Source organism: Stegodyphus dumicola, chromosome 11 (assembly GCF_044657685.1).
Source record: "Stegodyphus dumicola isolate Sdum_Otavi_A_Nest chromosome 11, ASM4465768v1".
Classification (NCBI taxonomy): domain Eukaryota; kingdom Metazoa; phylum Arthropoda; class Arachnida; order Araneae; family Eresidae; genus Stegodyphus; species Stegodyphus dumicola.
This window is the reverse complement of record NC_140778.1, coordinates 161,609,768-161,626,584: the sequence shown is the minus strand read 5'-3', so window position 1 is coordinate 161,626,584 and position 16,817 is coordinate 161,609,768. Positions and strand designations below refer to the sequence as shown.

Below are 16,817 nucleotides of genomic sequence, written 5' to 3'. Positions count from 1 at the left end.
GTAACACTTCAACGATTTTTTTATTAAGAAACACAACGATTTCAAAGCGACCAATAGCAAAACTGTATGAAAAAAAAAAAAAAAAAAAACATTTTTACCTCCAGCTTGCGAGGTTGTGTATCGAAAATTATAAAGATATGCTCATTTTAAATTTATATTTCGATATTGCTTTTGCATTGAATTATATAGTTCAAGTGCAAAGAACATTTAATAAATAAAGGTAACACACAAAGGGTTAAAAAGAGTCCCTTTGTGTGTAATGTAAAATCTGAAAACTTTCAGATTTTTTAAAATTTTCTTTCTTTTTTTTTAAATTCCTTTGATTATTTAATTTGATTAGTTAATGTCTTGAACTTTGAAGCAAAGTATAAAACCTTATGAGCGGGCATGGCATGTGGACTGCATAGATTTCCCTTTCAATCACGTATACTGGAAGAAAGCGATCGTAACATTACAAGTACTACTCAAAAATTGTAGGCTTAGGCTGAGATCAATAAAACTGCAAACAATAAGTAAATCAGTTTCTAAAACAATGTTCAACGCAAAGAAATATATAAAAAGGTGCAACTTACACATCTCAAGCTTCCAGCTTAATTTTTTTATTCATTTAATTATTTCATCAATATTGATAAGCCCTTTCTTAAAAACGGAAAATCTTTATTGAGTAGTCCGTAATTTCAACTACAACTGCACATAATTTCTTAGCATAGTGAATTAATTTTAAAATAATTTCCACTCAAGTAGCAACTAAAATAATTTATAAATATGTGAGCTATTTGGCGTGAAATATGGTAAAACAACAAATTTATGAAACAGTTATTTTGTAGATGTACCTGTCTTGGAATAAAATAACGTAAATTTTAAATATTCTTCTTCGAATTAATTTACATCTAATAATTATTATTTGTACAGTTACTAATTCAAAATTCTGTATAATTATTATTGTAAACACAATTTGCTTGTTAATGTCTCATGGGAAATTAAGGTTTAATTGGTTGGTTAAATAAGGCAAATTAAGGTTTGCTGTTTAATGTCCTTTGGCAAATTAAGGTTGCTTTGAGAATTTAGAAATAAAATGGTAACAGCAATTCTTTGTTCACACAGTTTCTGGAAAAAGGGGTTCATATTTTACTGGCAGCCTATTCACTCCGCGATGATAATTGGCTGCCTTACTACATGCTCTCTGCCCGCGCATTAATATAGTTCCGAGGTTAGGTCTTTACCCGCATCAGTGCTCTTCCAGTGCGCGTCGTTATAGTAACATCCACGCATCATGGAATCTTTAAAGGACAGGGCGAAAGCTAACGAGTCTTGAATTATGTTTTTTATATTGTGTTATTTCGTTGTGGCAAAAGTATTGCATCAAACATGAGATGTTTTATAGCTTGTGGGTTTACCTGTACCCACTAGGCGAAGGAAAACAGGTTCTTGTAGGAGAGGTACTATAACGACGACTAGGAATGTTTTGTGGTTTTCTATGCATTTAACATTTCCGGAATTATAACGGATGTCTAATAAAATATTTTTTCTCAGACATCCGTTATAATGGTACTATATATATATGCCTGATAAAATATTTTTTATCAGACATATATATATATAGTACCATTTAGGTTATTATTTACGAAAATGAACTAAGTGATACTTAATTTGAATTAATTTTATTACAGAATAACTTTAAAACAATTCTTCTCTAAAGAGTGTTTCATGTTGGTTCTGCTTCGTTTCAGATTGGAATGTAAAGTCCTTTAAAGTCCTAAAGATTCACAGCCTGGAATAAACATTTATTTAACTTGGAAAATGTTCCCAAACAGATAAAAAAAAAACTCTTTCATTTAGATTCTTTTATTTTTAGATTGATTTGGTTTATTTAACTCCAGGAAGCACTCGAGGGCCATGTGCCTAATGGGAAGGATGCTTTTGTGGAGGACGTTTTAATGGAAACTCATGTTACACACGGGGAAAACCACGAAAATGTTCATGCAGCGAGCCTTAAAAGCTGAAACTCGAAATACCGGACCGAACTACCAGTGTTCAGCGATGTACGCTCAGCCGCTGATAGGCCGTATTTTATTCTTAGAATTATGATGTCAAATCATTGTTTCTGCAAAAACGAAAACCCTATAAAACTAAAACGCGTAATTAATAGCAACTTATCAACCTACTATGTACTATGTAAGCATGTATTATGAAAGATCTATGTATTATGAACTACTTGTATATAAGCATGTACTATGAACTATGTAACTATATAAGCATATATTATGAACTATGTAACTATATAAGCATATGTTATGAACTATGTAACTATAAGCATATGTTATGAACTATGTAAGCATGTATTATGAAAGATCTATGTATTATGAACTACTTGTATATAAGCATGTACTATGAACTATGTAACTATATAAGCATATATTATGAACTATGTAACTATAAGCATATGTTATGAACTATGTAAGCATATATACAGGACCAATGTATGCCCTTATAGGCCCCATGAGGTGTTGCCCGGGATAGTTGCGGAACCTGGACTAGACCCGAATAGTCTTAGTAAGCCGCACGGGTGTCCAGATTCTGCTCTCAACTCAACTCAACTTATCAACCTTCTTCTTATGATAAACTTTATATCAGTATTTTTGATGATTAAAATAATTCGAACAGAAACAAATGCATTTATATAAATTATTTCGTGGAAAACGTTAATTGTGTTCTGCTTAACAAAACATTTATCGTTTAACAAAAATATTACTAGACAATTAGTTGTATTTATGTTTTATTATTTTAATTAGTCGTACTTCACAGCATTTTCTATAATCTGAGAACACGACTACGCTGATATTTTTTATTTTAAAAATCGAAGTACATCTACGATCAATAAAATCGTCTCTATCTTCTTATTTATAAGAATTTAAGATTTGTTTTTAAACTGCCCAAAAGTCGAAGGCTTTTCTGGCTTTTAGTTTTATTTTTCATGACCGGCAACGTGTCTCAGCGAAGCAGAATTTGATTTCTCGTATATTGTGAGAAATATTTGTTTCAAATTTTACGAGCAAATGCAAAATATGTTTGTAGATCTTAAAATAATGAAGTTCTTTTATATCAAGTAAATGTAAACATCTTTACGTAACATTAATTATTGATGAAATATTATTCTTTTCATACACTACCTGTTCGAGATATATGGTTTGGTTTGTGACTTATATATAGAAATATTTGTTTCAAATTTTGCGAGCAAATACAAAAATATGTTTGTACATCTTAAAATAATGAAGTTCTTTTCTATCAAGTAAATGTAAACATCTTTACCTAACATTTATTATTGATGAAATATTATTCTTTTCATACCACTACCTGTTCGAGATGTATGGTGTGTTTATGTCATTACGGCAAAGCCGCGAAGGTTATCTGCCTAAGGGGAGGGATGCCTTCGTGGAGGATTTTATAAGGGAAACTGGATAGTATACGTTATACAGAGGGGAAACACAAAAACGCCCATGCAACTCACCACTTCCAGAGATTCGAACCGAACCTCGGGACGGAACTACCAGTGTTCAGGGACTTTAGCGCTTTAAGGCCAACTAGCGGCCGAGCGGTAAAGTCGCTGAACACTGGTAGTTGGGTCCGAGGTTTGAATCCCGCGAACGGGCTGGCTGCATGGGCCTTTTTGTGGTTTTCTCCATGTATAACGTGTATACGTGCCAGTTTCTCTTAGAAAGTCCTCCATGAAGGCATCCCTCCCTTTAGGCAGATAGCCTTCGAGGCTTTGCCATAATTACATACACACACACACTTTAGCGCTTTAACGTTAGTGTGCCCTTGAGATGTATGATTTATCTGTTTTGGATGTGTATCTTTAATATTTGGTGATTATTTCTTAGTTGGCGCATTATTTTTTATTAATATATAATAAAGGACTTCCAAGCGTAAATTTTTTGAACTGCAATTATTTTTTGTTATTAATATATAATAAAGGACTTCCAAGCGTAAATTTTTTGAACTGCAGTTATTTTTTTGTTATTAATATATAATAAAGGACTTCCAAGCGTAAATTTTTTGAACTGCAATTATTTTTTTTTGTTATTAATATATAATAAAGGACTTCCAAGCGTAAATTTTTTAACTGTAATTATTTTTTGTTATTAATATATAATAAAGGACTTCCAAGTGTAAATTTTTTGAACTGCAGTTATTTTTTTGTTGACACAGATTTTTTTTCCAATCAGTTTATTTTTTAGGGTTGATTTTCTCTGAGTGCTTTATACATTATTTCGGATTGTCTTTTCTCAATAAATTTTCCTGTAAATTAACTCGCAATATTTTTTTCTAGAATAATTTTATCAAAACTTCCAAGTACAGTTTACTTACATTCGTGCCTCAGAATCTGTTTGAGCAGTTCCAACGGCTGGCTAACTTCTATTTTCTCTGTTTGCTGGTGCTTCAGGTAAAAATTTAAGGTTTTTTTATTTAGTGTTTCTATCTATTTGATAGTTAGTTTACTTGTTTGTTTAGAAAAAAATTTGAAATTTATTTCTGACTGTCTTCTAAGGAACCAGTTTTTATGAGATTTTGCACACAGAGGATTTGCAATGGCAATGTAATACCTCAAAGCGATATTCCCAGTATTCGAGAGAAATCATTGTTATACTTTTCAATATTTTTCATATATCCTTACTTACCGATTTAGATAATCACCGCATCATTTTGATCTTTACATCGTTAGACAAGGCTAGAAATAAACCTTAAAATCAAAATTTTTCTAAATCTCTGACTGAAATCTCGGAAATTTGGCGGATTTTAAAATATAGATAAATTATTTTAGCTATGCAACAGCTGCTAATAATTATAGGTTTTCAAATTAAAAATTTGATCCTCCATTGCTGACATCTTAGGCATTTTAAATGATGATGGTATCGTATTTTAAATCTAAACAGAAATTTAAATGAATTGATTATGATCGTAAACCTTTCGACACACCGGAAGCGTTAGAAAGGAAGTGGAGGTCATGTACTTCATTAACTGCTCTGATTAGAAGGATAAATTTTCATATGATCACAGGGCAGTTTTTACTCATTCTTGTATAAAATAAAATAAAGGAAGCACGTGTTAAGAAACTCTATATGTAACACAGCTTTACCTTAAAATATTTTTAAAAAATTAGCTATTGCGATATTCTTGTATTTTTGTTATGAAGGACAAACCTTATTTAAAAAACGTGTTGACACATTAGCAGGATTTTATATAATAGAAGTTACCAATCAGAAACGACATAGCTATCTATGAACATGGCATTTAGTTTATTTAAATGTTTCGCTGACTATTTTACTTTACAGTTGTAGTCATTAACAGCCCCATTATTTTATCCTTAGTCTTTGATGTAACAAAAGATAATGTTGACTTTAACTTTTAAGTCCTTGTATGAAATAAAGGAAGTATTGTAATCGCGAAAAGTTTTGGGTATCATATTTCAACAGAAATATCCGTTTTGACAGTTCTCGAATCCATTTAGATGATTTTTTTTTTGTGTGTGTGTGATGGATGTATGTACATACAGAATATAGGACATTTCTTTCGAAAACATATTGTAAAAATAGACTCAAAAGCGAATTTTTCCTGACTTTTATACGTATTTATCTCGCAGCTAAAAAAAGCGATTAGCCGAAGAACCCTGAAATTTTGTATATGGGACTGCTATAACATCTCGTTGTGCGCCTCCCTTTTTTTATTCATTCGGCAACACCAATCGTATATATGCACATATACCACCCTTCCCCTTACCCGGTTTAAAATTCCTTATCCGTCCTCTATTTTCGGAATCGTTGGATGCAGTTATGTACATCCAATTGCAAAACTGTTTTAAACGGCGAAAATATTCATGTTTTGACAATGTCAAATTTTTAAAAAATAATTCTTGACACGTAATAAAATTAAACTTTGAATGTGCTCTGGAAAAATATTAAATTCAATGCATTGTATTTGGCATACTTAAGCTGGCTCAGTATTTTTATGGCACGGTTTAACGTCGGCTAGCGGAATGACTGAAACCGGAATATTCACTTGCACAGTTGGGTGACAGAGTGTAAACTGCAGGCGTCACTGCCTAGAGTACTACATCTAAAACATTCTAAACACTCAATTTAAAATCTTTTCTATATAATTTGCACCCTGGTGAGAGCTACGAAAAGCAGAAGTTACAGTAAAGTTTTAAATCATAATAATTGGCTAATCAACATAAAATAGTTTATGAAATATTGATAACTTTCGAAAAGATCGTTTATGTAAAATATACAACAAGTTAAATCCCAATTAGTACGACCAACAAATCTCTGTTAACCCTGTCAGCGTTATGGACGTAAAATTCCGTACAGAAGGTCGGTTTCTTATTCATTGCATATGAAAATTTCTGCTAGCTTGTAATGTATCCGACCAAACCGGAATTAGTAAGTATTTGGACACCAATGTGAATGCGGATGTCTGTGTCCTGATATACGTTACGTCCCCTGCAGTTAAATATTATGTAGGGAACAACATTGGCATTAGTTGCATGAGACATGTCACGAAGTGCGAAGTTTTGAGAAAGGTGTAATCGTCGGATATTACATTTGCTTACAAATGAAATAACATGTTAATAACGGGAAAATATCTATAGCGTGCAGACGCAACTTTCCTTTGATTACGTTTTAGAAACAGTATTCATTAGGGAGTTTCTAAAATATGAGCAAGAATTTCACTTTTATTTCAGACTTTCCAGTGTACGTTTTAACCCGCAAGTAGCGAAGCAATTCACTCGTTACGGATATTTTTAGACGTTCACATAGTACGTTACCAGCATCCAATGCTGTTCTTTTGTAAATCATGACGCAAAATTAAAAAACTTTCGCGATGAAAACGCTGCTAAATATTAACTCCAATAAAACAAAACAAAGCAAATAAAAGAAATAATTTTCTCTAAACCCTTAAAGTTTTGAACTCAAGATAAAGATACTCACTGAAGTGGTTCAAATGGCTTCGAATGCGCACTTTTATATAGGGTAAAATCAGAAAGAAAAAAAATATCAAATAAGTCCAGTTCTGCTTTCTAAGTAGAGTTATCAATGATTTAAATTGCTGAAAAAAAATAATTCGTCTTCTCCCATTTATCATGATATTGTGTCACCCAGGTGACGACGTTCCATAACACGCTATTTTTAATTCTATTACAGCTACATGATGAAAATAAAATAACAGCAAACCTACAGAGTTTTATAATGAAATATGACGTATTGCTTATGGTCTTACCTAGAAAATAAACATTTATAGATACTGACTAGCGGATTTGCATATTCTTCTGCAATTTTATTTGCTCTGCGACTAACATGTTCTTTCTTTCAGCTGATACCGCAAATATCTTCACTTACAGCAGTGACTACAGCAGTGCCTCTAGCGGTGGTATTGACGGTCACGGCCCTAAAAGATGCCATCGATGACTTTGTAATTATACTTTCATTTCAATTTGTTTAATAATTTTTAATAATTGCTTTTTGTATCATATGAATATTATTATACAATATCTGTATGACTATATATTGTAATTAGCCTAATAATACGTTCCAAGACATATCTCAGATACTTGAAATCGCGGATGGTAGTGAACACTAGATACTGTTCAACATGCGTAATTTTACTGTAGCTAAATTTAATTCATACATTGTGCGTAGTAAAATGTTATCAGTGTTAAAAACACAGTATATTGCACCCTACTATATAAATGTCTATCTCTGATACGTATGAACGTGAGCGATATTAATGATTTAGCCCAATCCGCAAATGACGATTGAAAAACAAAGAAATGTAGTTCCCATACAATGTAATTTTTCTATTGAATTACCTCATGTTTCAGGAAAGAATTTAAATGTATTCCTGTGCTAAAAACGTACGGAAAAAGTGATATAGCTAATACAGCGAGAACTAACGAGAACTGAGAGAATTATAGCAGAAATATGAATGTAAATGTTTTAAGAAAATAATGAATACCAAAACATTGAAAGATAAACTTAATGATATTCAGATACTCTGGTCACTGATTACTGCTATATCTTGCCAATGTAATTATAACTATAAAGCACGGTATGGTAGGGGTATCTGAACTAGTTTCATAATTAACATGTAAGCTGGGAACATATATAGGACTCTGCTGTGACCATTTTCATTATCATTATTAGCTTATTTCAGTTAAAGATGCAGAGGCAAGTAGTCATGATTACTCGACAATACCCGGAGCATTTCTATTGCTGTTATTCAAGTTTTAACTATGTTATGGCCATTAACTGATTATAATTAGGAACTTACACGTAGTAGAATGCTTTCAACACTTAAAGGAACAATCTTTGAGTTATTTTTTTGTTTTGACGTAGCACATTTCATGTCCTGGCGGAATAGAAAATGCTACCATATTGAATGTTTTGTAATCTTAGTGAGCAAGCAATCAAATAAATGTTTATTAAGTAAAAGCATAGGTCTAGACAGTTCTATATTACAGACCCATTGCAGGTGCAACGTTGCCGGTTCCTTAAATTAAGTCCAAGGGCGCATGTAAGCATAGGTCTTCTACTTGCGTTAATTCATGATGAAATAGTGTAAAGAAAAACTGGTTTTTTCCGAATAGATCTTGAGAAGTTGAACAGTTCATTTTAAATAATAAATTATGTGTTTTTTTCTTATATCTCATTAATTCTTAATATCTTGATGGATTAATTCTTAAATCTTAGCCCTATCGTAATTGGTTAGTTAAAATTATTTGAGGTATTTAACTGGAATCTGCATAAGGAGGTCAGATTACAATTTCATTTAATGCTCTGAATTTTAGGATTTTAAATATTTAATACTATTTTTAACTTTTTAAAGTTTTGATGGTAAACCCTTCAGGGCATTAAATTATAGGCTAAAAATTTCATATTACTTTTTATGTTTTCATTCATTTTAAGCACCGGATACGAAGTACTGCACTGATTCAGACATACTTAGCTTTAATAATAAGTGCCTGTACCTGGTTTTATTAATGCTTAAGTTCTATGAAACGGAAAACAGAAAGCTTTACTAATATTTTAGGTCTATGAATTTCTGAACCAACTAACTTACTAATATTTTAGGTCTGAATTTCTGAACTGAGAAGGAAAGTTATCTTAAGAATAACTAAGAGTATATCTTTCTGTATTTTTAGGATTAGACCTGTATCGGTCATTTTGTTTACTTATTTTCTTCCAGTGGAAGAAAACCTGCTAGTTTCTATTATTATTATTAATAAACTTACCATAGGTTGTTGACTCATTTCTTAATTAGAATGCAGTTTCGTTCATTGAGATCTAATTAGAAACTAATAAGATTTCTTTATATTTTAATGAAGAATTATTGAAAAGAAAGATAAAAAGAAATGACAGGGTAAAATAAGTCGTGTTACATTTTGTTTATCTTATACATTTTCTAGAAAATCATTATAGAATTTCAATTTAGTATAAATAGCTTCATCTGAAAATTACGGCCAAAGAAATACCTCTATATAAATGAGAAAGAAACGAATTACCTATTTATCCTTATAAATTAAACAATTACCTATTTATCCTTATCAATTACCAAATTACCTATTTATCCTTATCAATGCAATGAAAGAACAATTACCTATTTATCCTTATCAATGCCAATGCAGTTATTAATTTTTACTGTATTTATATTGTCATGATTTATAATATATTACCGTATACTATTAAATGCGTGTTCTTAATCAAACTCTGTAATTTTTACTTTTCGAAAATATTTCTGAAACGTTTTTCCTTTACGCTGTATGTGCTTCTGAAATTCAGCACTTAAGTTATCCATAGTTCCTTTCGTGAGACACAACTGTTCTACTCTGTGCGGTATGACGGTTTGAAAAGCCATCAGATATATTATATCGATGGGCCAGGGCTCAACATCTGGAGAACACAGGAGTTTTTGAAGTTTTCTACGATTCATCTCCCGTTAAAGCACTCCCTAACCAGAGATTTTGATGAATCGAAAACCGACTTCTGTCCGACAAAATCGACTTCTGTCCATCAAAAGCTCTAGTGAGACTACTGGACCATTGCACTTCGTCATGAATATTAAAAAAATATGTGTTTGACCATCCCATTCAGAAAAAATAAAATAAATAAATATATGTAATATTTTCCAGCTGTCGTGATGAAGCTTGGCATTGCTTTTGCAGAATGGTAAGGCGGAATCCAAATGACGAGACAAGATAATTTAGCTTTTAATTGCACATTTTTATTCCATAGCTTTAATTCAATTTTCACCGTACATCATGCTTTACTTCATATGTAATTCTCCAAATTACATATTAAATAGTGGTTTAAACTAAGTACGATTGAATTTAAACTTTCTGCGTCATCACTATTTCTAACAAAGGAAAGATAGGTTAAGTAGCAGCGAGATATATAGCACAGGAGGAGAGGCGAGTTTCTGTCCGCAAAATGGCGCGCATTCGTTATTTATAGTAGCTGTTACGTAATAGACTAGAATTTTCTCGAAGGTACTGGTCTAGGGGGAGATCTTGATTCGAATTTCGAAAAGTTAGTTAGAGGTTGCCTGTTCTCGTACAGCAAAGCCATCGTATTTTTTATATTTTACATATATATATATATACAACACTGCTTTTATTTATTACTGAATTCAATAGTGAGTTCGCCAAAGACATGAAATGATTTTACTGTCTTGAAAATAATATTTGTTCTCCCAAACTTTAAATGGGCATAGAAAAGAAAATTTCCAGTATTTGTCATGAGCATTAAATAGTTCCATTGCAACAGAGTATGAATATTGCACTTGTGTAAAACCTAAATAAGCTGATATACTTATTTTCTTGTTATATCGGAAATAACCTTTATTTTCAGAAACTTTTTCCAAATTTGAGATTTAATTAGTAACTGTTACGTCATTGCGAAGCACTCTTTTATACACTCACTTCCAAACGTTAAGCACGGAGAGGAAAATGCTAATTTCCGAAAGCCAATCAGAATTGAAGAGGATGCAATTCGCTCAGAGATAGATGGAAGTATGCAAATATGTAAGGTAACAGCCAATCGTGCTTTCATGTCAAGAAATATGCAAAAAGGGCAGTCTTGGGTTACAGAAGTTGATTGTAAGTGCTGATAAAAGGTGTTTAGAACTTTCGTACAATTTGTTTTCAAGACATACGTGTTTCTATGACTTCTTATTCTGAGCGCTGGTGTGCTGTGGGGCGCATTGAAGCAGGACAGTTGATCACAGATGTTGCTCTTTTCTTCGGCGTTCATCATTCTCTAATTTCACGTTCATGTAAACAATTCCAAACCACACAGACAGTTGTCCGAAGTCCGTTTGTTTTAATGGACGATAACGCACGTCCCCATAGAGCTGACATCGTCGATGACTACCTGGAGAGTGAAGGGATTGCGCGTATGGCGTGGCCAGCATGTTCACCCGACCTTAATCCCATTGAAAATCTTTGAGATGCTCTCGGCCGTGCTGTATCTTCATGTTTCCCATCTCCAGCCACTCTCAATGAGCTGGAAATTGCTTTACAAGAAAAATGACGGTTGATTAATTCTGCGGTGGTTGACCACCTAATTGAAAGCATGGTCACAAGATGTAAACTTTGTATACAGATGAGGGGGATCACATACCCTATTAATATCCTTTTTTTATTTTATGCTGTTTATTTTCACTTTATACATAATTCTGTTTAAGTCTCCAGTATGTCATTATACGACAACTTACAAAAATTTAATATTGTTTTCATTTCTGTATATAATTATTGATTTTGTTTTATGCATAAATATATATGCTACTTTCCTGCCAAATTTTGTGTCAATCAAAGCAGTATTTGTATTTTTTTTTTTTTTTTTTTTTTTTTTTTTTTGCATTTTACATCTTCGTGCTTAACTTTTGGAAGTGAGTGTATATTTCATATAATATGATAGAAGTCAGATGATTAAGTCATGTGAATTGATATTGGTGTCAAATGTTGTGAGATACTCAGTAGGGTGTGCATGTGAAAGCCACAGACAAAAATTATGAAAGCCACGCCCTGTGGTTGCTTATCTTGTGCCATTGATCGCTCATCACTGATTTGTTGGATTTCGATCCTTCGATTTTTTACTGGTCTGGATTGTTACCCTCTAGCTTTGACTGTCAGTGCTGAAGTCCTTGTGAAGTCCCGCCGGTTCATCCAGAACACCTTCGTGTGGGTCTGGTTCCGGGGCACCGCACTCCATCCATTTAGGTTTTGGATTTGCACAGGTTCCATTGTTGAATTTGCTTATGGATGATGGAACCATTTTTGAAAGCTTTTGCGGATACCGTTGGGGAGCTGAGAATTAAGAAACAAAATGGAAATCTTTCTATCAAAGAAGACAAAGAATTTGATCTACTTCATAAAATGTATGATGCCTTATCTACTGCTCACAAAGAAATTGAAGAGTCATTAGAACATCAAGAAGAAACTCCTTCTACAGCTACAGAAAATGAATGGAAAATTTTCAAAAGAAAACGTATGAAAGGCTCACCTAGTAAGCCAAATAAAGACAATTCAAAGGAAATTCCTTTAGAACAAGAAACGAATAGTTCAAGTAACGAGTCTGAACAAAAACTCAAAGGAGATCGTACTGTGGGTAAAAGAAAATGGGCCACTTTCGTCCCATTAAACCTTCTCAGCGCAAACTAGTTGTTACGCCTTCCATTAATAGTCAAGAATCAATGGACACTAGTTCTGTTGTTCTAAATGAATCTAAGATAAATGAAGAAATCCAAAACGATCAAAACCAAAAAGGCAAAGCGCCACATGCTATATAGATAAATGATAAAAAATTTTATTGGAAACAATCAAAAGCGTTATTTGCAGAACACAAATTATCAGACAAATCTGTTTACACAGGTTACATTCAAAAAGAAGGCTTTAAAATTAAAGTCTCTCATGTCAACATTCATAGAGAAATGACAAGTATTCTGAACAAAAAGAAAATTAAATATCACTCCTTTCTCTTGCCTGATGAGAAGAATCATAAAGTGGTCTTCCGTCATCTTACGATGGACACAGATCTTGATGAAATCAAAGAAGAACTTTTAAGCAAAAATTATTAAGTTATAAGTGTCAATGAACTCTCTCGTAGATTTAAAGGAGAAGTTAAAAAATTTCAACCTTTTTCTTATCACTCTATAGAAAAAAAATCTAAAAAAATTTCTAAAGAAACCGAAATTTTTTAATTACATATCAAAGTCGAAACATATAAAGGACGCTCTGGACCAGCCCAATGCTTTAGATGCCAAGGCTTTCATGATTCTCAAGCTGCCTGTCATAATGATTTTAAATGTGTCAAATGTGGAGACAACCACGATTCTAGAACATGTCAAAAAGATAAGAACGCTCCAGCTAAATGTGCTAACTTCGGACTGGATCATACCGCTTCCTTTAAAGGTTGCGAAATGTTTCCCAAACAAACCAAAAAAGAACCTGTTAAAACTTATGCCGACAGATTTATCATCAACAAGGTCCTTTGGATGCCATCAAAACCACAAATGGATCCACACCTAATTTCATCAGTGAAGCTAAAAAGATCTTTGAAGATCTTAATACTTTAGTTAATTTCCTGAAAAATTCAGGAATACGATTTTTAGCACAAAATATCAGAAAACAAGAAACTCTCACGGAATCAGATATCTCCAAATCAAATGAGCAAATTCAATAATTTCAAACATCCTCTCAAATTGTGCTATTGGAATGCCGCTGGCATATTGAACAAAACTGATGAATACACAAACTTTTTAGCCGAATATAACATCATCGGCATGATTTCGGAAACATTTCTTCTTCCTGCCGATAGACTTTATGTGCCAAATTACCGTACATACAGAGGTGATAGAACCACGCAAAGTCGTGGTGGAGCTTCAATCCTTATAAAAAACTCTATTTAATCTTGCCTCGTCTCCTCAGTTTGTACTGACAGATATGAAAGCGTGACAGCTGTTGTTGTGCTTCCAAATAAAGAAGTCATACATTTTACTGCTATTTACAATCAACCTAAACATATACTCTCTGATAACATGTTTAAAAACTTACTCCCAGAAGATCAACAAGTAATCATTGCTGGAGATATTAACGCCAAACATATTCACTGGGGATGCCGCCGAACAAATGCCAATGGACGTATTCTACATAACTTCGTATGTAACCACCCAATTGTACTGCATGTCCCGATTGAATCTACTTATAGACCAGATAATCCATGCCACTCAGATATCTTGGACATTACTGTCTCTAATACTTTTATTCCCATCGCTCTTGAAGTCAAATCTGAGCTTACCTCCGATCATGTACCAGTTATCGCTACTATTGGTGTTATGAAAGAAGACCCTTCAATTATTAAAAGCTACACTGATTGGATCAGTTTCCACAACATCCTGATTAAACAGCACTCTAATTTCCATGCTATTTCTACCAAACAGGGCATTGACCATGCCATTAAGGTCTTCACTGACAACATTTTGAAAGCTTTTCGTGATGCGACTTTCACTAAGCAACTGACTAATAATAATGTTAAACTCCTAGAAGCATAAGACAAATTATTAAAGAACGCAACAGAAAACTTAAACTCTGGCATCGTAATTGGGATCCGGCTTTAAAACGAGAAATTAACATTTTAAACAGAAGAATTAAACAACTTATTTTCGATTTCAAAAGAGAATCCAAGGAAGAATTCATCTCCAAACTGAACATCAATTATGGCTCACTTTGGAAATATCTAAGATTTGGCTGACAATTTTTCTAAGAAATAGTTTTAGAATTTTCTGAAAATCAAAAATACTTTTTTGTTTTATTGTATTTCAAGCATTTTTTTTTAAATTCTGGATGAATTAAAATTATCTGTGAAGGCAAAACTCATATGTGTTATAGGAAACATTTTATAATTATGCAATAATATTGTTGCGTGCGTACGGGTTCGTTATGAAATGAATGCACAAGTCCGATGAAAAATGAACAAAAATTTATTATTATCACAACAAAAATGCTTAAATTTTCTCAAATTATCATGCAGTATTACAATATCTCACAGTAGTTATCTTTTAACTACTCAAATGTCCAATAGAACGTAATTCAAAACAGCTAAAGAACGCTAATCCGCGAATTCGCTACAATCAACAACAGTAGTTTTCTAAACAACAACAAACTAAGCAACAACTACAAACTGAGATGTTTTCCTCCTTTTATAAGATTTTAAAATCACGCGCTAGAATTTCCCAGTACTTTCTCGAAATCAAAAAGAGATATTTATTTATTTAACGCACGCGCTCTTGTACTTTTAATTTTTCCGGCTTAGCTTTCTTTTAATATTCGTCACGCGCTGCACTGCGCGAGAAATAAAACCATTTAATTTATAATTGAACTAACATTAGCTTTTTAAATACCAAATTCGTAACAATATAATAATTAATTATATCCTTAAATATTTCCACCATTGACATTTCTAATGAATAACAAAATTTCGTTGGAAGACATTTATCGAAAAACTTCTAAAAATTATTTCAAATCTGAAATTAGAATATTTTAAAACTATAATTAGAATTATTTTAGAAATTGATGAGATGCAGAACCATCACCGCTGCTCAAAGATGAATTTTATCCACTTGAAATGTAAATCGTTATTTGAGTTAATCTTTATATGCTTAAACAGTTTTCTGCTTGAGTATGTAATTTTATGTCACATACATATGTTCTGTTAGGCTTAAATAGGCCGCACAGCAAATATTTCATATCGAATCATAAAGCGAATTTCTGTTGCTTCGATTGATTTCACGTAGACGATTTTTCTAAGATTTGGCTAATTTCAAAATCTTCCTCAAGTGTCTAATATCTCCGCAATTTCAAAGCTGTTTTTCATTATTTTTTGCTTTATGTACAATTTTAAGATTACTTGAATAATTAAATAATTCTTATGTTATCTATCGTAAGAATTTGCAGCAAATAATCCTATACGGAGATCTAAACTGGAAATCTGAATTACGTTGATTCGCTGGAAATTTAGAAAAGTTATTTCTCGAAGTTACGTTAAGTCTCTATATGATGCTTTTTAGTATGGACAAAAAACTTTGATAGCAAACTATCTTTTTTTAACGCATTCTTATTTGTTTAAGTGTATATATACAATTAACTGCATTAATACACTGTGGTTAAATAGTAGTAATCATGTTTCCATTAATAGTAATCATGTGGTCCACCCTTTATTAGCTTGCAAATGTGAATTTCGATTAAAAAATTTATTGAATAATATTTAGTTTACGTATTAATTATTTGTGCTATTGCCTCGCCTCTGATAAATAGTTTTCTCGGAAGTGTTAATTAAAATTCTCAACCAGAAAACTCTCAGTGTAAGCCCTGGGTAGTGAAAGATTTACGAATTTTCTATATTTTGTATTCCTTCCACGTCAAATAGTTCCGTATTTATCAGTAATGTCTGAGGTAGTTTCTTGGAAAATGCATCGTTTGAATGTGCAACCTCATGCGTTGGTTTCTCTGCATATATTCAACAGCTACAGGAAAGTTAGCATTACATGAAATGCTTTATGGCTTATACTGAAGATGACGATTGATTCACATATAAGTTCTATGAACGTTTTTTACGAATGCAAAAATCCTTGAAAAACTTTAATCGTTACATAACATTCTAAATGTGAGCTTAATTTTAATTTTTTATTTCTGTTATTCGAATTTCTATATTTTTTTAGAGTTTTGTGTTTGTCGATTTTAATACAGCTTTAATCATTTATAATTT

At 32.3% G+C, this 16,817-nt stretch overlaps 1 protein-coding gene across 8 annotated transcripts in view; it reads left to right on the top strand.

Moving 5' to 3' along the window:
• Positions 1–16,817, top strand: part of LOC118183531 (phospholipid-transporting ATPase ID-like) — a 370,912-nt gene that overhangs the window by 261,487 nt on the left and 92,608 nt on the right. For all 8 annotated transcript variants that reach the window (XM_085826193.1, XM_085826190.1, XM_085826195.1 and 5 more), the window contains 2 exons: positions 4,331–4,444; positions 7,372–7,470. In XM_085826193.1, coding sequence (XP_085682319.1) covers positions 4,331–4,444; positions 7,372–7,470 — 213 coding nt within the window. The remainder of the gene's footprint in view (positions 1–4,330; positions 4,445–7,371; positions 7,471–16,817) is intronic.